General features: G+C 30.7%; 2 protein-coding genes across 4 annotated transcripts; both read left to right on the top strand.

The window, feature by feature from the left end:
- The first annotated feature begins 10,644 nt into the window (after positions 1-10,644).
- LOC105128774 (transcription factor bHLH110-like) lies at positions 10,645-15,708 on the top strand. Of its 3 annotated transcripts, none has more exons than XM_011030587.1 (7): positions 10,645-11,415; positions 11,846-12,506; positions 13,149-13,301; positions 13,430-13,495; positions 13,881-13,956; positions 14,782-14,844; positions 15,346-15,708. In XM_011030587.1, the coding sequence occupies exons 1-7, from the start codon at positions 11,279-11,281 to the stop codon at positions 15,366-15,368; spliced, it is 1,179 nt and encodes a 392-aa protein (XP_011028889.1). In that variant the 5' UTR covers positions 10,645-11,278; the 3' UTR covers positions 15,369-15,708. The 3 variants fall into 3 exon arrangements, with proteins under 3 accessions (XP_011028889.1, XP_011028887.1, XP_011028888.1); XM_011030585.1 differs by having other exon boundaries at positions 10,647-11,415; positions 13,891-13,956; XM_011030586.1 differs by having other exon boundaries at positions 10,651-11,415; positions 13,173-13,301; positions 13,891-13,956.
- Positions 15,709-21,930: 6,222 nt separating this feature from the next.
- LOC105128770 (bifunctional nuclease 1-like) lies at positions 21,931-25,744 on the top strand. The gene is made up of 11 exons (XM_011030577.1): positions 21,931-22,213; positions 22,490-22,815; positions 22,955-23,125; positions 23,236-23,285; positions 23,423-23,479; positions 23,731-23,796; positions 23,893-23,967; positions 24,565-24,680; positions 24,993-25,084; positions 25,379-25,445; positions 25,541-25,744. The coding sequence occupies exons 2-10, from the start codon at positions 22,521-22,523 to the stop codon at positions 25,438-25,440; spliced, it is 984 nt and encodes a 327-aa protein (XP_011028879.1). The 5' UTR covers positions 21,931-22,213; positions 22,490-22,520; the 3' UTR covers positions 25,441-25,445; positions 25,541-25,744.
- The last annotated feature ends 118 nt before the right edge of the window (positions 25,745-25,862 follow it).

Raw genomic sequence — 25,862 nt, 5'->3', positions numbered from 1 at the left:
TTTAATTTTGTCTTTTAATATTAAGTTTTATTTAGCTTATTATTTTTATGATGTTAAATTTTTTATTAGTTTATTTATTATTTTTATAATTTTTTATTTATATCATTTAAATTGGCCAAGTTTATTACAAATTGTCGAGTTAATAACCTGAGTATTATATTTTTTTTACTTATTTTAAAAACAGCTGCATAGCTTTAACATTTTATATATATATATATATATATAAAGAATCTTGGACGACCTACTGCGCAGTGAGTCCCTGGTGTAGCCCAACCTAAAAGAATTCGTTTGATGATTAAAACAAGTATTTTTTGCGTTTCATATCTCGTGATATGAATAATAAGAAGTGAAACTTTCAACAATTCCTTAATTTCGGCTGGACATGCACACACCTTGCCTTTCACCAAACAAGAAAGGTGGTCACATAATTAGTTTCGGTACGGAGGCAAAAAATAACAAGGAAAGAACACTTTCCGTAAAACCAAAATGTTTATAGGGCAAATGATCATCACAGCTCCAAAATCTACAGTGGAGCGGGAGGAGGTCGCAGATGCATCGTCTGGGAAAATAAAATTTCTTTTCTCACTTGTGATTTGGTTGCTGAAAACATCATCAAAATTATAGTCTTTTCAGGGTTGTTATACACCGAATAAAAGGTATCGAAGATTACACTTGAACAATAATTAAAACATTTGCTAATTCAGGTTAGGGAAGAGATGGAAGTCTTATGATTTGGTGTATATGTGCATGTTTACTTGCATAAAATATTCAGATTTGGTAACTTGCGCCCATAAACTTAGGATATGATTATTAACTTGGTAAATTATTTAGTTTTTGTTTGTTTGGTTATCATTAAAAAAAAGTTAGTAAATGAAAAATGTTTTTCTAGAAAAAAAAAATTGACTTAATTTTCAAGAAAGTATTTTCTTTTTATTTTTGGTTTAAAGTTAAATATACTGAATTGAATCTAACTCGATAAAATAAAAAAAATTAATTAATTAATTTATTTTTAATTAATTTTTATTTAAAAAAATTAATATTTAATATTATTTAATAATATTATATAAATTAGAAAGAGATAGCTTAATGATGTATCATTTGTAGAATTTGATTTCAATCATAATTTTGTTTCTGATAATATTTACCTGATGTTGTTATACGTTTAAAAAACCAAAAAAACTGTAATTCTTGTCGGATGAATTTCTTACGTGATAGAATTATAAATAATTTAATGCAATAATAAAAAATATTAAAAGTATTATTTATTTCATAATATAATAGCAATAGTTAAATCTACAATATTGAAATTAAAAATCATCAACATTGATATATATCTTTTTTAATTATTTATAACCTCAATTTAAAAAATATTCTTAACTAAACATACTCTAATTTATTTTTTGTTCATCCTCAATTCTAACTATAATTTTAAATAAATATATATAAATATCAAACCAACTATGACTAAAAATATTTTTTTATAAAATATATTTTTTTTCATACCACAATCATAAAAATTACCATAACCCCACCTCGAATTTTACAAGCATTTGACTCGATCGATCGAAATGGAAGAATGAGAAACTGCACCTGTTTTATATATATCATAGGTTAATGGCAAACTTTGATTGCTTTAAGATCGATTACTTGGCTTCTTTTTCCAGACCCTCTACAAAAATACAAATTGCTTTAGTGACGCTGAACCAGTGAGAATATTTTCAGCTTGCTTTATCGATGTTTGAAGGAGGATTTATTGGATTTATAATCTCCTGAAGATGGTTGATGATGGATGCTTGTTATAACTATAATATCTATCGTGATAATGCGTGTTTGGTGGGAACTCAGCTTTTTGACTAACTGAAAGTTGGAAGTTGCGTCCCTTTTATATATATATATAAACAGATTGGCATGGAGGATTCACTGTGTTTCTTGATATAGATAATGGTATAATTATTAATATTTTTTTTTCGTTGGTCCATTAATTATTATGAGATTGATTGAGATCAATTCAGTTTTTTTTTTTTTTAACTTTTTAGGAGTAAATTGTAAAGACTACATTATTCTTAAAAGCAAAATAAATTATAAAATTAATAAAAAATAATTCTGTTTTTTTATATTTTAAAAGCTTAATCTATATTACCTTAAAAACAAAAATTTTAAATTTTCATATTTTTAAACTAATGTTATAGTAATTAACAAGTTGGCTGAGGTGATTTGATTTTTTGATAAATATAAATTTTATTTTAAAAATAAAAATAATTAGAATATACAATGGATGCATTAACGAATGAATAATATTCGTGTTCTTTGGGTCACGTGTGAGGCATCATCCCACATCCAAACAATGTTTGGAAGCATTTTGTCATGATCTTTCTAGTAATGTAACATATATACACATTAACATAGTAGTTAGACTCCGGTGAACTTTATTCTTTTTCTCCATCTTTTCTCTTTTTTTTTTCTTTGTCAAAATATAGGGTATTCTTTCATTTATCTTTTATATTTAATTTGGTCCTTATTATTTTGATTGTTATTTTTTTTCCTTCAATTTTATTGTTTATTATTTAGTTTCAATTAAGTTTTTTTAATCAAATTTAGTCTTTAATTTTTTTATTGTTGCTTGTTTTTTATTATCTTTTTTTTTTATAATTGAATTTTATTTTTAATTTCATACCTTAACATTTGATTTCAAATTATTTTTATATTAAATTTAGTCCCTATTTATTATTGCATATTTTCTCAATCTCATGCCTCAATATTTTGTTGATTTAGGATTTTTTCTTGTTATTTATTAAGATTTGTCTTTTATAACTCATGGCTAAGGTTACATATTTTGAAAGTTAATACAGGTTGACTTTAGTCTTTTTCAAATCTTTTTTTAAAACTAGATTTTTTTACAATTTAATTATTTATTATCTCATTTATTAAAAATTGATCTTTGTGTTTTTTCCACTTTTCTTTCTAGGATTACCCTAATGATGTGTATATGGTAGCATAGTTACTGGGTTGCCTCAGGTTGACTAAAAAAAAAGATTTTATTAATTTTTTTTATTAATTGATTTTTAGTTTTGTCTTTTAACATTGAATTTTATTTAACTTTTGACGTAATTATCCTAATATCACAATCACGTTATAGATCTGATATACCAACATAAATGAATTTAGATTCAGGGTTTTTTTTTTATTTTTACATTGTTAATTTTTTTATTAGTTTTTTTATTATTGTTATAATTTTTTATTTATGCCATTTAAATTGGCCAAGTTTATTAACAATTATCGAGTTAATAACCTGAGAATTATATATATATTTTTTTACTTATTTTAAAAACAGCTGCATAGCTTTAACATTTTATATATATATATATATATAAAGAATCTTGGACGACCTACTGCGCAGTGAGTCCCTTGCGTAGCCCAACCTAAAAGAATTCGTTTGATGATTAAAACAAGTCTTTTTAGCGTTTCATATCTCTTGATACGAATAATAAGAAGTGAAACTCTCAACAATTCCTTAATTTCGGCTGGATATACACACACCTTGCCTTTCACCAAACAAGAAAGGTGGTCACATAATTAGTTTCGGTACGGAGGCAAAAAATAACAAGGAAAGAACACTTTCCGTAAAACCAAAATGTTTATAGGGCAAATGATCATCACAGCTCCAAAATCTACAGTGGAGCGGGAGGAGGTCGCAGATGCATCGTCTGGGAAAATAAAATTTCTTTTCTCACTTGTGATTTGGTTGCTGAAAACATCATCAAAATTATAGTCTTTTCAGGGTTGTCATACACCGAAAGGTGTGGAAGATTACACTTGAACAATAATTACAACATTTGCTAATTCTGGTTAGGGAAGAGATGGAAGTCTTATGATTTGGTGTACATGTGCATGTTTAGTTGCATAAAATATTCAGATTCGGTATAGGACATGATTATTAACGTGGTAAATTATTTAGTTTTTGTTTGTTTGGTTGTCATTAAAAGAAAGTTAGTAAATGAAAAATATTTTTCTATAAAAAAAAATTAACTTAATTTTTAAAAAAGTATTTTTTTTTATTGTAGGTGAAAAACACTTTTTAAAAGTTGTAAAAAAATTAAAAATATCATATTATTTGTTAATTATATCAAATTTGATCTTCACAATTTTAATTGCTATTTATATTTTTTTAATATTTTTTTTAATTTCATTATTTAGAACTTGATTTTTATATTAACTTTGATTCTTATTTTTATTTACTTTTCTCTTATTATTTTTTAATTGAAATCTTTTACTTATCAAATTTGATCCTTATTTTTTTTATTGTTACTTATTTTATTTGAAATAATTTATAAAATTATTATTATTATTTTAATTTTATTATCTTTTAATTTTTTTATTTGTTAGATTTGATCTCTATTATTTTGATTATTATTTATTTTATTTGAGATAATTTATGAAATTATATTTTTTTTCAATTTTATTCTTATTCAACTTTTTTAATTTGTAAGATTTATTTCTTATTATTTTAATAAACTTAAAAAAAATATTAATAAGTTGTTTTTCAACTTATTTTTTGTAACATATAACCAAACACTAGAAAGTATTTTTTTAATTTATTTTTCATGACACTATCAAATATCAAAAAATAATTTACTTTCTTGAAATTTGCTTTCCAAAAAAATTATTTAAAAAAAAATATTTTCTAATAAATAAACAAAACCTTATTATCATAGTCTTATTTAGCATGAAATATAGAAAGCATTAGCTTTACAAAATGTACGTACATCTAATTATGCTCAAGGTTAATTAATACATACTATATATAATTACTTAGAAAAGACTGCAACTTTACAATAAAAATGAAATATCTTTATTGAAAGTGCCGCCACTGGGTATTTTACCTAAGGTTGACTGGCTCTGACCGAAGAAAAGGTTTTTTTCCCTTCAATTTATGGTTTTGATGGACCCCTAAAGACATCGATGGCAGCAAAATGCTTTTGGAGGGCTATAGAACTGCTTTTAACAAAAGTTCATGTAAAGAATCTTTATAAAAAGAAATTGATATATATATGATAAATGATTTAATTATAGCGCATATTTGAAAGATAAAAAAATCAGCATGGATGGCTGTGCTAGCTAGGGGCTCCCCCCACCCCCCATATCCCTCTTATTTTCTTCATAGCCTTCGACAACTTCATAGTGTTTAAACTCTTATATATTTCCCACAGTGAGTATTTTATATATTTGCAAATAATTAGAAGTTCTTAAAGGTAAGGAAAGAGAGAAATATAAGGTTGTTAATCTTCAAACGGAAGCCGTACGTATACCCTTTTTTTTTTTAATTCAATCACTCACTCTAACTTTCGATATGATTGCTACTACTTTTGAATAAAATGATAAGCACATTCGGCAGAAATTCCCAGGTTTTGAGCCCGTGTAGGAACCAATCCTGGCCATTTTTTTCACTCCAACAGTACTTTAAGTAGTTCTCTAGTTAATGAATTATTATCTGATTTGTACACGAATATTATTACCTTATTTTTTATTTTGTTTTTTAATAATCTAGACTTCTGTTGCAAGTAAGGGTATGACAAACTAGCATTAAAAATTACAGAAATAAATATGTACAAACAGAAAAGAACACAGAAAAAAGAAAGATAACAGCAAGAGATAAAAAATATAATAAAACAGAAAGTTTTAGGACTTGTTAGATCAACTTAGAAAACTTTTTGTTTCTCTTAGCACGTCTAATCTTGTGTAAGTGAAGTTTCTTTCAACTGACTTCAGCTATAAAGCTAGACGATAAAGAATTAAATCAAATATTGAATTCCCATCCGACATCTCATCTTGGAAAATTTAAAATTTTCTAGCCAATCAAATACCCCACAAGACATAGGAGGCCAAAGTGAAAATAGTTTTACGTTTGGAGTCTTCATAGTGTTGTTTCAAGCAAGCTTCATTCATTTAGCTTTGTAAGAAGAAGGTTAATTTGTTCAAGTTGATAGATATTTTTCAAATTCCACAACCGACAATCTTGATTTAGAACTGAAAGGCTTAATTAGTAGAGAGAACATATAATTGAGGAAATAGATATCTAAGAATGTCAATTTCTAATCACCAATCGGTCAGAAAACAAATATCCGTAGTGTCTTTCAAGCATGTTGCCGTGTATCACGAGGGAATAGATACAAGGTAATTTCTAACATATTGCCTTGTATATACCTTTTCACTAGCTAGGCTATTGCAATTGCTTTGCTCGAGATAATGGTGTCCTTTTCAACCCATCGATCTCTCATGATTCTGTAAGTAGTGCTTTTTAATTTTAAATATGTTAAAAAAATTAAAAATTTTATATTAATAAATGAATCCCTCTAGATCAGTAATGTTGAACAGAAATTATTGAAGGGAATAGCTTACCCTACGATGATCATCGCTTGTTGTTTATATATACAATCACGACTAACTATGGCATTCTAAGCAACCCGTCCTAATCAAATAATTGAGCAAGGTGGTGAAAACATTAGAGATATTAATCTTTAAAAACCTGATGACCCTGTTGAAAGTCTTAATTTTTTGCTGGGTGTAGTGCATATGTTGGGGGAATATAGGTTAGGAGTGCAAAAAATGAGAATGCTTATTATAAAAAATCAAAAACCATGCATAATTTATCCTCCGAACACAAACTGCTTTCCAACCTTTTGCCATCCACATACTAATTTAATAAATGATGTGCTCCATCTGTCCCTTGATCCATCTATAATTTCATTTTATGTTCTTGACCTTTCTAATTAATGTTTGAAGCCTCCTTAATTTGCTTTCATCATGCCTTGAAATTATGGTTGAAGGGCAGGCAGTACACTTAATTACACCTTCTTTTAAGATTCATGAAAGTGAGAGTGATAATTAAAGATTTATGTAAATTGAAATGTAGAAAGAAACAGCTCTTTTGTGTGAATTGAATCTTGGAATGTAGCGAGACTAGGAAGTTTGCAAAAGGTGACCAGCAAGAATAAAGAAGTAAAGCCTTCGTTAATTAATAAAGAATAATTGCCTTGAATAAGAAGAGGGAAAAAGTTAACTAAAAACAAATAAACAAACAAGAAAACAAAAGGTGGGCATGCTAGCAGCTACAAATGGGTAAAGTTAAGCTTGCCCATGCTCTTATCTCACATTCCCCCATCAACTTTTCGACTGATGTGAACCCTTGTGGGGCTGAACAAAACATTATTATAGGTCTTCTTAGAGGGATTGACAGCTTAATCATACTTAATTCTTTGATGGATTGACAGCTTAATCATACTTAATCCTTTGATGCATTGACAGCTTAATCATACTTAATCTATGAATATTAATTGAGCTCTCTCTTAATTTCTCCTCCGTGAGTGGACAAAAGCATTATAGAGATTAAGATATTTTTCATTTCTTAAGTTGAAGATTTCTTTTTCTTATTAATTTCTCATGGGACGCTCCTGCAGCACTTCATTTTACACTTAGTCATGGCTTTACATTTCGATAGGATTGAGCTTGAAAGTCTATCAGCAATATACATATATAGTTTGATTGAAATTTTTTACAACTAATTTTTTTTAGCATTCTATTGCTTGTGCTTTACAACTCATTATTGTTAAGTTGGAAGTATACATAATTATAGATATTTCTGTAAATTTGAGAATTTTATTACGATGTTCTTGGAATTTTAATTATCCTTGAAAGAATAAATAGCACAGAGATTTTAATAAGTGTTTATTTTTACATTATAACATGCTTCTTAAAATATTTATTAAATTGATTTTTGCATGAAATATATTAAATTATTTTTTTTATAATTTTGATCTACTGATATTAAAAATAAAAAAAATATAAAAAAATATTTTAATTTACTGATATTAAAAATAAAAAATATTTTAATTAAAAAATATATTTAAAAAATATTAAAAAACAAAACAAAAGAAGAGAAGAATAAGCAAAGCACCCGTAAACATTTATAGTATGGATAAGCAAACGTATTTATATCTGTCAAAACAGTAGATCGAATATACAGTAAGCAGCAAACTAATAATTAAGAGCCAAGTAAAATTTGAAAATAGAATGAAAAATTCAGATATGTAGAGACAGGTGTGCATCACCATGTTTGTATAATGAAAGACTACAAGACTAGGGTTAGCTTCTTTTTGTTTGCCACTAGGGGGATATGATTGAAATTAGATGAGGCTCGATCATTCTTCCAAAGCATCATGATGAGCTTTTTTGGAGTTTAAAAATTAAAAAAAGAAGAAGATAAAGATAAAGATAAAATATTATCTATCCTTCATCTTTTTCTTTTGCTGAGAAGGAAATTATATCTATCCTTAGGTTCAATTGATGAAATTGCATGATAATTTATATTTTGTATTTTGGGATTGATGACTTTTTTTTAAAAAAAATATTGTTTAAAAAAAATTAAAAAACATTAATTGATTCAAGTTAACCATCTTGTATATAACCTAAGTTTTTTCCTAGGTTAATTGCTAAATTTCAAGAAATTTCATTATAAAATTCTCACATCATGAGGAGATGGATATTGAAATATGATTGCAAGTTTCCTGATAAATCCAAATCACCAAACCGTGTACTAGCTAGTCAAGACTTTGAACGTCCAATCAAAATTCAGTGACTTAGTACTGATACCTTTATGCAATGCATGCATCTGGAGACATTCCACCTTCTTCATGTGATATTTAGCTAGACAATGAAGAAAGCAGAAGTATTCATGAGAGAAAGGGTACTTCAAGGACATGTTATAAATTTAGTTAATGACTTGCTGGTTTACTGATGACCGAGAAGCATTTTCAAAGTCTAATAAAAAATATGAATTAACCTACGACTATATATTTGCGAGAAGAAAAGGAGACAGAACTCGTAGACCTTAGAATGATCTTTAGAAATTCCTGATACGTCTAAGGTATCTTGAAAGTGGTTGTGAAAGAAAAGGCAAGAGGAGGTCTAGGTGTGGTCTCTTTACAAAGAAAAATTAAGACTTTGTTATTTAAATGGATATGTAGGCTAGGAGACTTCAATTCTAGAGGGTGGCAGGACATCATCAAACACAAGTATAAGCTTTCTTGTATCAATGGTTTTCCAATTTTCAATGCTACACTATCACAGCCATGAAAAGACATATACTCTATTATTAATTCTGGTTTGAGTGTTGTTTCATGGTGGTTAATAGGGAAACCATTAAATTTTAGACAGATAAATGGCTGCAAACTGGGACTTTGCAAGCAAGCTTGTTTCCCACGGTTTTATGATATATCAACATCCAAAACAGTGACACTGGTGGAAATAGAGGATTTTATGAGAGATTATTGATACTGAAAGTTTAGTGGAATCAAAGATTGAGGTCTTCAGATCAGACACAACTTCAGCATCTTGTTTTCCTAATAGATAAGGTCAAGTTGAGTACATATAAAGAGGATTTGAAGGAATGAACTGGAAGCAATGGACAATATCTTGTCCAGTCTTGCACTAAACTTATTGATAAAACAGAGTATCCAGGTACATTCACTTTCACTACACTATTATGGAAAGTATTTTCTCCTCTTAAGATTGAAATGTTCCTGTGGCTTTTACTCCAAGATGCAAATATTCTGTACATGGAATTTTCTAGTACGTAGGCGATTGCTTAATCTAAGTTCAGCAGCTTCTCCTCTCTGTGATAATTAATGGCAGAAAGAATGTGAATCATCTTTTTCTTCATTGCTATGAACCTTGGTATCTTTGGTTCATTAATTGGTTGGGCATTAGTTGGTGCATGCTGAAATCTATTGATCAAGTTGTTTTGCAATGAAGTGTTCTAGTTAAAGTTCGATTCCAGTGAAGAGCGCTGACAATGTTATCTTATGATATTTTATGGAATATTAATTTGGAGTGCAAGAAACAAACTGATTTTTTAGAATATTATTTCAGTTTGGACTATAATGTTTGAGCTTATTCTTCATCGTTTGTCTCTTTGCTTGAAGGTTATGGATGCAAACTTATCATATTCTGGGAATGATTTATTTAGAAGCATAGATGGTATTTTGAAGTGGACAAATAAGTGATGATAATCTTTCAGCTCCAATTCTTTTCTGTGTATATATTTGGCTTTCATCCTTTATCTTTTCATATCAATGCTTTCCCATGTACATTTAATCACTTTTTTTTTTAACATGCATAACATTGTCTCAAAGGTAGCCAGGTCTTCGCAATAAAACACCTGGATTACTTAAAAAAAAACAACAACTCCTGTAGTGAGTGTGGTTTGGTCTAATAGACGAAGTTCATGTAATAATTTTTTCCATTGTGTAAGGAATTATGGTTTGTAGCTTGATCTATCCATTTAACTAATTAATTTATTTGATTAATTAACCGCGTGATTAAACTGAATTTGATGTAGTAGTAAATAAGATAGTCAATGCTAACGTTCAAGTCTTTTTCAATATAGTATTATCTCTTCGCTAACCACTAGTTTTTTGAAGAAAAAAATTAGATGAAACTCGAATTTAATTAGCATATAACAATTTTTTTAGAAGTTTGCTTTAGTCTCTGAATTACCCTAATATATATTTGAATTAATGCATGGGTGAAGTTGTAAATTATCCATTTACCTAAAAGAGAGAGAGAGAGAGATTTTAATTACCCCTTCCAAATAGACTTTAAAGCTGAAATCTTCACATCGAGAAAACATATTGTCCCTTAATTTGTAGGTGCACAAAACCTTTGATTGCTAAGGCATGTTGGGCGATTGCTTAATGAAATGTATATATAAGGACACCCTTGTGGTTCTGTGTGTATGTGTTTTTGTGTGTGCGTGTGAAAGAGAGGGGCATCGTTGTTATCATTTCTCTCCTCAGCCCTTTGTTGAAAGCCTTGGGATCGAAGGCAGGATCTTTAACGATAACGTAGGGGAAGTGTAATCATCTCCCTGTAATTTCAGAGTGCACAAAGAGAGGGAGGGAGGGAGGGAGGGAGGAAGAGAGACTATTGAGAAGCTGCAGGAATAGAAAAAAATAATTATTAAAGTCGGAGAGAGGTATGGATCGAGATGGGTTATCCAAGCTCTCCCACCTTTTTTTTAAGGCTACTTTAGATGGAAACTTGAAAGAGTAAAGACCAAACTGAGAAAAGTGGCTCTCCAAAAGAAAGAAAATGTGTGGGTGTCACCTGAACTGTTTCTTTGAATAGAGTGAGAGATTCCTAGAGCAAGCAAGCTATAGATTGTTAAATCTTAATTACTCATCTTGGGATTCTCAAGCCTTTTAAATAATAAACTCTCATTATTATGGAGTCTGCAAATCTCCATCGCCAACATGATCAGCTCCAAGACCAGTTTGTTGGGTCTTCTTCTTTGACTACTACTACCCCATCTAGCTATGCAGAAGCTGGAAGCACCCATGCTTGGACCCAAACCATCACTCAGTGAGTTCTTTCCAGCTCTCTCCCTCTTCTCTCCCTCAACTATAAGCAGCTTTCCACAACGAAATATTCTAGTGTATTTCACAGCGCCAGCGTATATAAATTAACTTTAGATTTTGGAATCTCCTTTTTTTATTTCACCTTTCTTTCTTTTCTTTACTGATGATTTGATGTACATCAATCAAAATGCCTAGGAATTCAAACCTGTAATATGTTAGGTCTTTGTTAACCATCAAATGATTTTTATTTGGAGTTCAAGACCAAATATCCCAGATAGCTAGCTAGATATTAAAAGTTAGATAGTCTGTGTTCTCTTTTTCATTTTTTGAGAGTATTATTATAGTTTCATGTGCTTCTAATTTTCTTGTTTGAATTGGTGATTTTTAAGGCTTTTTTATTTATATTTATTTTCTTTTAACTGATCTTTATGCAGGAATTCAGGCAACTCAAGTCCAAACTACAATGGAGTTGTCTTCAACCCAAGACAGAAATACGAGAGTCCAGTCTCTTCTGTCAACAGCACCATGATTCAGGACCTGGGCTTTCAGCACTGGCATAACAATGCTGGCAGCTTCAACAGCCTTTCAGCTTATCATGACCTGCAACTTTCAAAAATCAAAGAAGAGCTCTCGTCGGATTCCTTTCCCAAATTTACTGAGATGTTAAATAGCCCTTCAAGTACTATTGAAGATCCACTTCCATCTTCTTCAAGTAACTTCAATAGTGAAAAGCTCCTTAAGACTATTTCACCCGGCTTTCCAAGACATGGCCATGATCAGTTTTCACCCCGAGAGATTTCCTCGAGTCATCACAACGGTTCCAGCTTTGGAAGTGCTATACCCAGCGGAGAGAGCTTTAGTCAGATATATCCTAGTATAAATATTTCAAACTTGAATCAGCCATCTTCGCCGTTGATATCAGGCTCCTTTGACATGAACTTGCAGGGCTTGGATCTCTTAACCTCTACTAGATTTAGTGGAAGTTTTGCCCAACCTTCTGATGATCCTCTTGCTATGTTTAATAAAGACAGTCTTTCTTTTGGTCTCGATCGTATGCAGCTAGCCAGTCAGAGGCCATCATGTAGGCCTAATAAGGTGAGGTTTAATTCTTCTTCCCTCTTCTTTATCTTCTTCTTCATTTTTGGAGCAGCAGCGAGCTGTTGCTTAATTTTACCATGGCATGACAGATATAGTTGTTGTTTTTGCAATTATTTAGTATTATATGGGCATTATGTATATCTGCAGATATACATGCCCGTAATTTGGCATTAAATGGATCTGCAAATTCAAATTTATCATACAAAATAACCACGTAGTGATTAATTGAGCTTGTACAAGTGCAGCAACTCTAGCTAGCTAGCTAGTGTATTATGCTGAAGAAACCCTGACTGTGTATCATCTAGAATACTAAATCTTATAAGATATATTAATATATGAATATATATATATATATATGATAATATGATTAAATTTTTTAATATATTTCAGTTATATATGTTTTTTTCCCCTAAGTTAATAGTAAAATTTAAAAGTTAAAACCCTTTATTGTAAAAATTTTCTTTAGCAACTCATGGCACCAAAAGAAAAGCTAGCTAGCAGCTAGCCTTCTCTTTTTGCTACATGATGGGTACTTTCAGCTTTAAGCATTGTATGAATCTCTTTATCAGGAGAATCGCTCTTTATTATCTTCTTTTCTTAAAATGACTTTTGAGCGATCATTGAACTGATTTTTATCAGTACTCTACTCTCTGTATTTCAAAGATATCCTCCACCAATGAAATGACAGAGGCTAAAAGGCCCAACAACAGCTTGATGGAGCCAAAGGCAACACAAGCTGCTGCACCCAAGAAATCGCGGTTGGAGTCACGCGTTTCCTGCCCTCCTCTTAAGGTGCGAAACCTATAGTATTTGAATAACGTTTTGTAGAATACACACATGCGTTATGGCTCCTTTTATTTTGTTTTTTCTTATGCGATCTGGCTCAGATTAATTTGTGACATTTGGTATTTAATTAACAGGCTAGAAAAGAGAAATTAGGAGATAGAATTGCAGCTTTGCAGCAGTTAGTTGCACCCTTTGGAAAGGTAATCTAAATTTTTTGCCTCAATTCGTTGCCCCTCAAGTGTCGTATATATCATCATCACTGGATGATTAATATTAATGGTTGTAATCTATTTTTAAGTCTAGATTAAGAGTTCGTTTAGCCAAATTAGAAGCTTAGAAAAACAGAGCTTAAATTGACTAGAAATTAACTTACACATTTTAACTTAATTAATTTGAAACCAAACTCAATGATTAAAAAATAAAAATAAAAACTTGATATACTCGAGTGAAAAAAGGGAAATGAGTGGCTAATATAAACAGGAGCAGTTCATCCGATGTAAGGAAAGAAAAAAAGGAAGTTATTTCTGTTGTTGTCTTGCGAATGAGGAATTGATTTGTGATTTTGCATGTGGATGGGTTCGGGAGAATATTGCAGACAGACACTGCATCCGTACTAATGGAGGCTATTGGATACATCAAATTCCTTCAAAACCAGGTCGAGGTATTTTCCACTTACCCGACATTCTTCTCAGATTTTGTCATGCTCTAAATACTAATTTTATCCTTCTCTGACACGAACACGCATATGTTTTCTTAAAATATGCACTAGGATATTGCTAGCGTGGCTGTTACCTATACACCCCTTGGTCAAAACTAGGGCAAAGACTAAAGAACCCTCGTTCGTCTGGTAGAAAATTTTATGTGTTATAAGCATACATGCTCAGGCAAAAATGGTAGCTAGGGTTTCCGTCAGGATTTCATTTTTCTTCTGTTCCTTTGTCTTTGGCATCTTTCTAATTATGATACGAACAAGAGATCAATGCCTAGTGATCGAATTACTCGGTATGATAGGATTGAGATGCCTTTTGTTTTATTATTTAAGATTAATTACCTTGGAGATTAGTAAAATCTTTTCTTTGGATGCATAACATTTGAAATATTATCATTGTATTAACTTTGCCTATACAATGGATGACGATGACCTTCCACTTTCTGACCCTTTTCCCATTCATAACCAAGATGCAGTTACTTTCTTTTTTGATACAGAACCATGATATGCAATTAGACATCAATGGTTAAGATTTGAGGGTCTCGGGTTCTGATCATAATCTATAGCTTTAATGTTGCATTATCTCTTAATCTTAACTGATTAAGTGACTGGAATATGTGATCTCATGCCACTTGAAATAACCCCAGATATAATTTTAATAGTTAAACACTGCCCACTAATTTCTTGTATAAAAGTGTTAGCTTGCGCCCCACGAAGGCTAATTTGAGAAGGGTAGCTGTGATTTAATTTCTTTTTTCTTTTTTAATTTCTTTGCAGACATTGAGTATTCCATATATGAAGTCATCCGGCAACAAGACGAGCAGAAGCATCCAAGCGGCGGTATGAAAGTGGCTTTCTAACATCTCGCAATACAAAACATATGAATGCACTTTATGTCGTTTTTAAAGTCCGGTTGGAAGGTTAAACAGAGGCATCGAGATGCTGTTTCGTTGACTTTCCTAGCTAGAACAATAGATATGGTGGAAGTCCAAGTCGAACCCATCTGTTGCTTGATTTTGAAGTCAGCATTACTTCACTGTACCCTTGATAAGAGCATGGCTAAATTAATTAAATACCCAGTTTTTCTACTAAGTCGCATTCTAGCTAGGGCTTAATTCTTGTTTAAGATGAACTGTCATAGATCATGGACAGCGGCATGCTGATTTTCCTGATTAATGAATTATCGATCCTATTCATCAAAAAAAGAAGGAAAAAACTATTTACTGGCCATTATTACTAGCTAGTAGAATGATTATTAGATGATCATTTGTTAGGCATGTTGTGTTGGTTAATGATATAAAGTTAATTTATAACATTTTGTGTATGTTGCAATTGTTTCAGGCTTCGAATTTGGGGGATATTGAAGAACCAAAGAGAGACCTGAGAAGCCGAGGGCTCTGCCTGGTGCCACTATCTTGCATGTCTTACGTAACAAGTGATGGTGGGGGCGGAGGCATCTGGCCACCGCCTAATTTTGGTGGAGGGACATAGCCATGTGGATCGACTTAAAGCAATTATGTTAACACTTGATCAAAGATTAATTCTGATCGTTTTTTTCTGTACGTTTAGTGGAGCAAATTTGGTCATCCTGCAAAAAATAAGTATTCTGGGGTGGACCAAATTTGATCCATTAACAATTTAGGTAACAAATTCATATGTAATATCTATGGAAGTCTTGTTTTATATGAAAGATTCATGCACTTTGCTTCATGATATTCAACCATGAACATCCCATTATTGGCATGAGATGTTATTGGCTCAAAATAACTCTAAATTTGTGCTATTTGCAATTTGTCCAGCAACTTATTCATCCTGCTTTTACTTCGTAGAGATTTGAGTTGGCAAGAGATTGAGTAACGGCCGGAGGAACCCACGAATTAGCCAGTCCGATCAATTATTGAGGAGAAAAGCTGGGCTGATTTGAAATTGTGGGTACGAAGGCAAATCAAGGCATTCCAAAGAAGGATGGCTGCTCATATCCAGATTTGCTTCTCAATGTTTATAAATTTAAGTCTGGATCAGTAGAGTTTATATAATTATTAATTTTAAAATTTATTAAATTAATTAAAATATATGTAAACTAATTTGAATATTCATGTTAATAAAAAAAAATGAGGAGGATGCGCCACTCTTTTTGTACTGACTAAATTCATGCCACAAATGTATAAACATTGTGGAGCTTGGCTGAGTTTTTAAATTTCTACAAATGTTAGTTTCTAGAAGATATCTATCTCTAGCCGATGTGATACTCAGAGTGTTAAAAATATCTTTAAAATTGTGTTTGACTTCATGCAAGGAATCCATCGTATTGCCTAATTTACAAGCAACGGACTTTGCCGAAACTTGACACGATTGATAGCACCACCCCCAGATTAATGGATAGAAATCTACCACACGAGGAAATTAAATGAAAATTACGGCTAGCTAACCTTTTCTTTTAATTTCCTTCTATTACGAGCTAGCTAATTAAGCTTGATGGCATCGGTTAATTAGACCTTCTTTTCATTATTAAATTTAATGATAAACTCTATAAATAGTTGTTAAAGATTTAAGAGATTAAACTGAAAATTTGAGATTTGAAACTCAACTCAAATCAATTTTTTTTAATTGAATCAAAGATAATAAACTAGTTAAATTCAATTCAAACTCATTTGAATCAATATCATAAAGAAAATTTAAATAAAGAAAGAAAATGAAATGAAAATATTTGAAAATATATATTAGAATTATGAGTAAATTATCTCAATTTAATAACTTAAGTTATTATATAAAATTTAATATATAATTTATATTATTTTCTAACAAATTTTTTTAAATAAAAAATTTTTATACTTAAAACTTGCACAGTATTTATATTATCTTGTATTTAATTTTTATTAAATAAATAGAAATGATGAGATTCAAACTCGTGATATCAAAGATTCGATAATTATTAAATAAAATTTTAAAATATAATTTAACTATGATAATTATTAAATAAAATTTTAAAATATAATTTATATTATTTTTTAATATAAATATTTTAGCATATTAAGATACGGGAAGGAAACGAGTTGAAAATAGATGGAATGCACGGGCGTGCCGAGAAGCAGCAGGTCTATGTTATGTGGGCGAGGTTTGATGGAGAACTCCATGGATAACCCAGCTAACCTCCTGCCATTCGGCATGGCTGGGCCTTCCTCAACCTACCCATCTCGCTTGGAAGAAGATGGGTTGGATTATGACATGCAACGCCTTGCAAAATTATTATATATGCGATTGCCTTTAACTGATACGGTCCGATGAAATGCAGATGGGGGTTAAAAAAAAAAAGAAAAAAAAATGCAGAACAAAATCATTGAAGAAAAAACTCTAAAAAAATATATAGATATTTGAATGGGATCTTGAGACTGTTAATTTTCAATATTAGCATTATTTTTTATTATCAAATAAAAAAAGTTTTATAAAACAATTATTTAAATTTCAGACCAGCAGATCATTAAAGTTTTTTAGCTTCTGGTTAATTAAATTATATGTCCATTATCATTTTATTTAGAAATTTATTTTGTATTGTTATGTTTTTAAAATACTTATTTTTTTAGCTATTTTTATTTAAAAATAGTTTATAGTTAATACCTTCTTCAATTTGAAAACAAAGTAAAGAAAAGCAGCTGTAACTTAAAAATAAAACTGTTTTTATTTTGAAACAAGAGAGGATATTCTTAAATTTTAATTAAAAATAAAATTACTTGTGTGTGTGTGTGAATTTTGTTTTCTAATTAAAATAACAAATTACTTGATTAAATATTTTAGCAAATCCACTCCTTGCCAAGAAGTGTTGTCTCACCTATTGTCTTATTTGTCAGCTACGCATTGAAAAACTATATTTTTAAACAATATACTCGTACTCTCCTATGAAAATCAGTGTGTAAAATTTATGAAAACACTCAGGTGAGTCTGAAATTGTGATTCTACTGTATTTTTTTTTTAAAAAAAAATGTTTTTTTATTATATTAGTATGTTAATGTGAAAAATAAATTTTAAAACACTAGAAAAAAAATGATATTTTTATATATTTTTAAATAAAATAACTTTAAAAAACAATGTCTATTTAATCTCAAACACTTCCTAATGAAGCTTTAGAAATTCAATTGCCAATTTTACAATGGTTCTTCTTTGATTCCAAGCTCGCAGCCGCGTCTTCAAAGCTTGGAATGGACGGTACACGTGTAATAAAATATTAAGTATTACTTTAAGATGTGGAATTTTTACTGTGCAAGGCTTTGTTTTTTTATATATTATTTTCGATAGGTTACACGGATTTTTATATTTTTTAATTTAGTTTTTTAAAAAAATTAGTGATTTAATCTTAATTAAAAATAGATTGATTTTGATTTTTTATAAAATAATAATATTAAAAAAAACTGAAATGAAAAAAATATTAAATATAGATGGCATGTCATAAAATTCATATTTAGTTTATCTATGTTTTATTGGGCTATCATAAACTCATGATCCAGATCATGAGTTTTATTAGTTTTTCAGCTTTATTTGGGTTTTTTCATGTATTTTTTAATTGAATATATATTTTTTTAATTTTATTATTTAAGAGAAAAAAATTAATTAGCATCCAAAATAACAATGGAAGGTTAGGTTTGACAATAGAGTAATGTTGAATGCAATGTCTAAATGACGCAAACACCACCAACTAGTTAGGATGAGCCTAGCATGAACCAATAATTTTAATTAAAATTAAAAAAATCAATGTAAAAATATCAAAATACCTTTTACGACATTAATAATTACCCAAAAAACCTATGTGAAAGTTAAAAAAAAAAAAAACCTTTAAATGTCATATAAACCAAGTTTGATATGTTAATTAGGGTTTACTTGGCTCATTTTTTTATTGAATTTTATTTTTAATTTTATTATTTAATATTTCATTAATAAATAATTAAATTTAATATTTTTTTATTTATTCTTTATAAAATTATTAAAATCTCGTAACATAAATTAAAGATATGGTAAGTTGTCCTCAATAAAGTCAAGTAGAAAAAAATAAATCTAAAAAAACTCAATATATTATTAATAATAACTAAATATTTTTTTATATTCAATAAAAATTTTATTCAGCCCGTATCTTCCAGATTATCGTATCAAATAAGGTGAAATTGCAGAGGTGAATTGATTCAAATACTTGATATTTTTAAGAAAAAACAAGAAGAAAATTGATATCTGACGAGACAGAGTGCCTTATCCACATCGGCCCGTAAAATCATTACAGACGTGGCAGTACCTGGGTATATTGGGGCGCCTGCAATGTGCTTCCGCTAATTAGCGAATAATGTCGTCACCTCGCAGGAATACGGTTCCGGTTGCAGGCCCTTTTGTTTTATCCATTTGGCTAAATATCATAAATACCCCTATACGAACTCCTATATTACAGTGCTATACTCTGGCGGGGTAAGTGGATTACTTGTTGGTTCTGCAAGATTGGTGAAGGATGTTTCCGTTCAATTTTGACAAGTAGTGCACCAAAATAAAATTATATTTTCAAAGGCAGGATATCAAGTGAGAATGGCCTAACTTTGACAAATTTGTCGCATGGGACACTGTTCTTCTTCATATCCTGTGATCATGGCCTAGTTAGGTGAGAGCATTTGGTGTGTTCACGCATCATATTTGTCTATGAACAGAGGATTAGCGAATGATTTGTGGTGGAGTGAAGAGTTAAACATTTTGCTTCCCAGTTAATACATTATCATTTCTATAAAGCTTTTGACTTTTATATTGCTGCCCATCAAATACATCTTTATTAAACTTGATTTAAATAGGTTGGGTTGATCTTGTCAACTCTCTCCATCTCAAAATTAATAAAAACATTTCGAGTTTCTTTTAAGTAGAAATGAAATTGTTTTGGATAAAAAAAATAAAAAAGTTAAATCATCTTGTTTTAGATAATTTTTTTAAAAAAATAAAGTTAATTTAATAAGATCTCATTAGAGTTTTACTAAGTCAGCCAAATTATAAATTAAAAGTTTGACAATATAATGAAATATTTTAACGTGGAAACTAAGTATAAACACAAAATTTGTCGTTGCATCGTTTTTTACATGTAAAAAAACGATGAATCGAGCCAAATGTTTGATTGATAAATGGAAGCTACTCCTCCTCCCCTCTTAGAGCTGCAAAGCTCCTATTAACATACTGCCGCCGAGTTTGACATTACGTAAATAATGCTTTTCCATTTTTGTAATTATGATGAAGTTGTCGAACAATGAGTTAAAAGGTCAATAAATCGAGTAAACAATGCATTTACTGTGAGGCCATAATTAATGAATACAGCATGCTAAAGAGGACATGCATGCATGCATGCAGTCCTTAAAGCAAAATCATCCTAAATAAATCGAGTAAACAATGCATGTACTGTGAGGCCATAATTAATGAATACAGCATGCTAAAGAGGACATGCATGCATGCATGCAGTCCTTAAAGCAAAATCATCCTAAATAAATCGAGTAAACAATGCATGTACTGTGAGGCCATAATTAATGAATACAGCATGCTAAAGAGGACATGCATGCATGCATGCAGTCCTTAAAGCAAAATCATCCTAAATAAATCGAGTAAACAATGCATGTACTGTGAGGCCATAATTAATGAATACATTCCGCATTTTTTAAATAATTTTTTATGTTAAAATATATATTAATAATATTTTGTTATTTAAAAAAAATTATTTTTAATACCAATACATTAAAATAATTAAAATATATTAATTTATGTTTAATTAATTTAAAATAAATAAAAAATAAAAATAAATTTAATGTTTTTAAAATATTCTTAAAATAGAAATAAATATGATGGGAGACATGCATGAAGTCTTTGAAATATCTACTATTTATTCAATTCTATATAAATTTATTTTTTATATTATAATATTGGAATCGGATTTAAATGAAAACTATAGAAGAAAGATCTTACAAGTCTCAGCATGAATTTTGTGTTAAAAAACGAACTAATATTACTATAAAATAATTTAACTAGTATTGCTATAAAAACAAATTAGTTTTTAATTTTTTTAATATCAAATAAATATTTTTTTCAAGAATTAATTATTATCTGCTAGAATCAAAATCATAACATGAAAACATAAAGGCTGTTTCAATCATGATTTGATTACTATTCCTTCTATATTTTTCCGATGATCAGATTCAAGTGAAGATTGTAAGTTTTGGCATGAATTTCATGCTAAAAGACGAATTAATACTGCTATAAAACAATTTAACTATTACTGATGTAAAAACAAAATATTTTTAACCTTTTTTAAAATTAGATAAAATTTTTTTTTTCAAGAATTGTTATATGCTACAATCAAAACCATAACATATAAACATAAAGGGTGTTTTAATCATGATTTGATTACTATTCCTTTTATATTTTTCTGATTATAGTTTATCATATCAGAATATCAATTTTCTCGGTATCTTTTCTGGAAATATTTTCTTTCACGTGTAAATTACAAAATCATAGTAATTATCTAAAATTCTAAACTATTAAAAACATCGATCGCTTTTATGACAAAACTAGAAAACCTTTCCGTTATATAAAAATCCCGTTTAATTACCATTAAAAAAACAAATTCAAAACTTAAATATCAAACAAATTAATTAAAAAACTCAAAATAAAATCCAACGATGAAGTGACCATTATTCATCCAAGAAGAGAAGAAGAAATTAATCATGATCATTTTTTAAACACCTGGATGTTGACTTTAATTATATCACATGACATGGTTACACGTGTGCCATTTCACAGACTAACAAGGCTAGAACCGTCATTTGAAAAACGTCATCGATAAGAAATGCCCAGCTCACATTCTCCCTACAGTTATATATTATCGATCGGTGCTGTAGCATCTTTCTACCGATGTCGTACTGCTAAACCAAAAAAATAGAATCTCTTATCTGCACTCACACCTCTATCTCCATTTCCCTTATTATCCGATCCTCCTTGTCGGTTCTCCCATCTGTATATGCTCTCAATTCCTTACTCTACAAGCTTTCTTCAACAACCACTCCACCTTTATCCTTGATTTTTTTATTTTTTAACTTGATTTGATCGTTTCTCTTTAACCCTTTCTCGATTGCCGAGAAGACAGTAAATACAAGATCGAGAAACTGAAGGTCTTACTGGTTACGTTTTACCAGCTGTGATCGGTGATTTTCAGGTGTGGTGGATTTTTTAATCTTCGTTTCCTTTGATTCTTGTACAGTAAACACGGATCGTTTGATTTGCAGAAAAGATGATCGTAATTTATTTTTTGTCTGAAAGCAAGGAGGAAACTTGAGTTTTTGTGTTTTGTTTCTAATTCTGGAAAAGACACGATTTACAGTATATTATTCTCTTGATCATAAATTACAAAATAAATAAATAAATCTTCAATTACACCTCAATTTCGCTTTTTAATTACGGTTTTAACCTCTGTTATTTATTCCTGTTTCAGCTAAAAAAAAATTTCCCCTTAGAGAGGAGAGATGGTGTCGCTGCAAGGACCGGTAATATGCCCTACTACTGTGCGTGCAAAACAAGCAGGAAAACACGCTTTCCCGATGACTGGTCCCTTGGTGAAGGCAAGGCTGGTTAGAAGTGAATTGTGGGGATTCAAGGGTTACAAAACTAAGGTGGGTCTTACTTCTCGGCAACTTAAGGCGCGAAGATGCAATACTGTGCAGTGTAGTTTGAGCTCATCGTCAGATGGTAATGGGAGTACAGCCGAGAATTTCAATGAAAATGATGAAGATTATGTCAACTCCAGTGTCGTTGAAGCTGGTAGGGTTTGTCTTCAAATTACATTAGAGTATCTTGTCTTAGTGATTGTAGGCTGCCAGCATTAATCATTGAAGTTTTTTTGTGCAATGTGGTTTGTGATGTATTTAAATTGTTGATTTGAATTGGGTTTTTCATGTAGTTGAGGTGAAGAGTGGATCGGATGGTTTTGTGATCAAAATGAGGGATGGAAGGCACTTAAGGTGTGTCCACAACAACCCTCAAGGTGGGCATCTGCCGGATTATGCTCCCCATCCTGCGATTGTATTGAAGATGGAAGATGGGACTGGTCTTCTTCTTCCAATAATTGTTTGTATGTTCGCTGTTATACTCAGTAGTTTCTAATACATTCTTTGCAATACTTTAGAGACCAGTGCTTACTTTGTCATTTTGGAGTGATGATGTGCATTTGATTGCTTTCAGTGGAGATGCCAAGTGTGTTGCTCATGGCAGCAGTGCGCAATGTCCAAATTGTATGTATTTAGTTTCCTTATTAATTTTATAGGATTTTTATTTCGGAATAATAGAGTTGTCAAATTTGGACTTTGGCAACTGCTTGGATTTGTTTTATATATAGCTATGCTGAGGAATTTTGGCTGTCGGTTTCCAGGCAAGACCAACTATGTATCAAGTGGTGAAGGACATGGTTGAAAAGATGGGTTTTGAGGTAAGTTGGTGTTTCTTCTTCTCTTCTCTTTTCTTTTCATAGACAAAGAAAATTAAAAAATAGAGAGAGAGAGAGGCCAGGTTCAAGCACGTGGAGGTGCATAAACAAGCCTAATGCCATATGGCAGATTATAGCCTACACCATAGAAAATCTACGAAGGAGATGCGAAGTATACTTTCCTTATTTTCTACCATTGTAAGGGAAATACTACTAATTTACACCGATGTTTCGATTATGATACTCTTTTGCAGGTCAAACTTGTTAGAGTTACGAAGAGAGTGCATGAAGCATACTTTGCCCAGTTGTATCTCTCTAAGGTATACCCTTATTTTTTTCATTTGAATTAGTCCATGGTGCATTTGACTTGAATAACTACAAGTAGAAATAGTTCACACTCTTTGATGTTGTCACAGATTGGTAATGAAACTGAATGTGTCAGCTTTGATCTTCGTCCATCAGATGCCATCAATATTGCTGTTAGATGCAAGGTACTCTGTGTATTTCATTCATTTTGTTGGTTGCGCCAATATTCTCAATGCCAAAGCTTGCTTGACTGAGTGAAGGTGCTAGTTTTCTTGAAATTTCCTGTCGAGAAAAGGCCAAAAAATGTTGATATAAGTGGGCTTTCTCATCTGGTGTAAGTGAATGTGAAATGCCTACTGCAATGCATACATCTTTATTCTGGAATGCCGAGTCAAATGGATTTTCATGTTCTATATGTGGTGCTTGTTAGGCTAACTCCTAATGTAATATGTAATGCCTAGTATCCTGGCAAAGTACATCAAATCATGATGCCGTCTTGACTTTGACACCCGCCTGCTAGTTGGTACTTTTGATCATTAAAAATGTACCCTGTTTCTCTGTCTCTCCTGCATCATTTTTATCTTTCTTTGTGGTGGGAAGAGAGAGCAACTTTCTGATAATTGTTTATCTATCTGGAATTAAAAGAAAGTATGATTCAAGATTGTCAGTAGATTGACTTAAGCAGTAAAACTGAAATAAAAAATGTTTTGATATTGAACCTCTTACAAACTTATTAGTGGCTTGCTGATCAGTAGAAGTGCATCTTTCCTTAATCTGTGTAGGTGCCTATTCAAGTTAATAAGTACCTGGCGTACAGTGATGGAATGAGAGTCATTGAATCTGGAAAGCCAATTCAGTCTCCTGCTTCAGATGGCTTATTATTCACTGAACTTGATAGGTAAATGTGGAAATCTTTAGATATTTTCTTTCCTTCATTTGTTTATCCTTTAGCATTGAAAATAAAAGTTGCTGGATTTCTCTGGCAAGAAGATTGTCACCCAATAGCAGGTGTGCGTCAGTTCGGATACTATTTAGCAAATATTTTGTAATTCATGTTCAGGGATGAAGGCCTTCCCTAGATTCAAAAATATGCCTGCTGTCTGTGATTCTAAAGTTAACTATTAATAATTTGAAAAACAAGAATTCGAGTTTATCTTAATTATGCCTCAGTTTTGGGAAAGAGGAGTTAATTTGAATTGATATGGTTCAGGCCCACTGGACAACCTTGTCTTGATACCAAGGAGTTTAATCTTGTGCGCAACATGTTTACAGCTGCGTTCGAGGAACGTTATGGAGATGCTGGTGTGTTTCACTCTTTTTTGCCTTCATGTTTAATGTGCTGTCTTTTTCAGCAGCTTCCTTTGTGCCTATTTAGCCAATATCCATCATCAATTTGAAAGAAACCAGATTGGTTTTTGCTCATAATCACTGCGCTGACCAGTCTATATGAACTTCTTGTGATTAAACACAAAGTCAATGTAATAAGCTGCTTTAAATTTTAAAACCCCCTGCTGTTTATCATTTTGGGTGGTCTGGTTCAAAATTTTCAATGCTGTAATATCTTCACGTCTTTATAATTTTCATGATCTGCTACAGCTCAATGGAGAGACAAACTTGGTCAATTTCGGGCAAAGAGGAACTTGAAGAAATATACATGACAGGTGCAAATCCCATCAGTGATTCAATGAAAAGAAAGTTGTTGATTTGATTCAATCAACAAGGGTTTGCTAACGCATTATCTGTTCTTGGCTGTTTCAGTTCACTGCTTAAACTTGTATATATAAACCATTGTTGGAAGGTGATGAGGATGGTGGGATTATGTGATTATGTGGCGGCATTCCACTCTATCATTATGTATGTATGTGAATATATGTATAGATAAACTTCGCTAATGAAATGTTGGAAGCAATTGACGATAGTTGATTTCCGCATATTATTCTTGAATGGAAGGCAATTCCCTCTTGCTATCTAGTCACGCAAGGGATTGGCTTTGCATCAAAGCTTTTTGCTGCTTTATCCTCTCTAGCTTTACAAAGGTATGTCTGGAAGAGTATCAAATAACTTGCTCTCTTTGTTTGTT

Source organism: Populus euphratica, unplaced genomic scaffold (genome assembly GCF_000495115.2).
Source record: "Populus euphratica unplaced genomic scaffold, PopEup_1.0 scaffold11.1, whole genome shotgun sequence".
NCBI lineage: Eukaryota > Viridiplantae > Streptophyta > Magnoliopsida > Malpighiales > Salicaceae > Populus > Populus euphratica.
This window is presented reverse-complemented; position numbering and strand designations above follow the sequence as displayed.

Coding starts and splice junctions, on each gene's coding strand:
- LOC105128774 (XM_011030585.1), top strand. CDS start 11,279: ATGGAGTCTGCAAATCTCCATCGCCAACATGATCAGCTCCAAGACCAG. Junction 11,416..11,845: donor TGGACCCAAACCATCACTCA/GTGAGTTCTTTC, acceptor ATCTTTATGCAG/GAATTCAGGCAACTCAAGTC. Junction 12,507..13,148: donor CATCATGTAGGCCTAATAAG/GTGAGGTTTAAT, acceptor GATTTTTATCAG/TACTCTACTCTCTGTATTTC.
- LOC105128770 (XM_011030577.1), top strand. CDS start 22,521: ATGGTGTCGCTGCAAGGACCGGTAATATGCCCTACTACTGTGCGTGCA. Junction 23,286..23,422: donor CAGTGCGCAATGTCCAAATT/GTATGTATTTAG, acceptor GTCGGTTTCCAG/GCAAGACCAACTATGTATCA. Junction 24,681..24,992: donor TTATTCACTGAACTTGATAG/GTAAATGTGGAA, acceptor GATATGGTTCAG/GCCCACTGGACAACCTTGTC.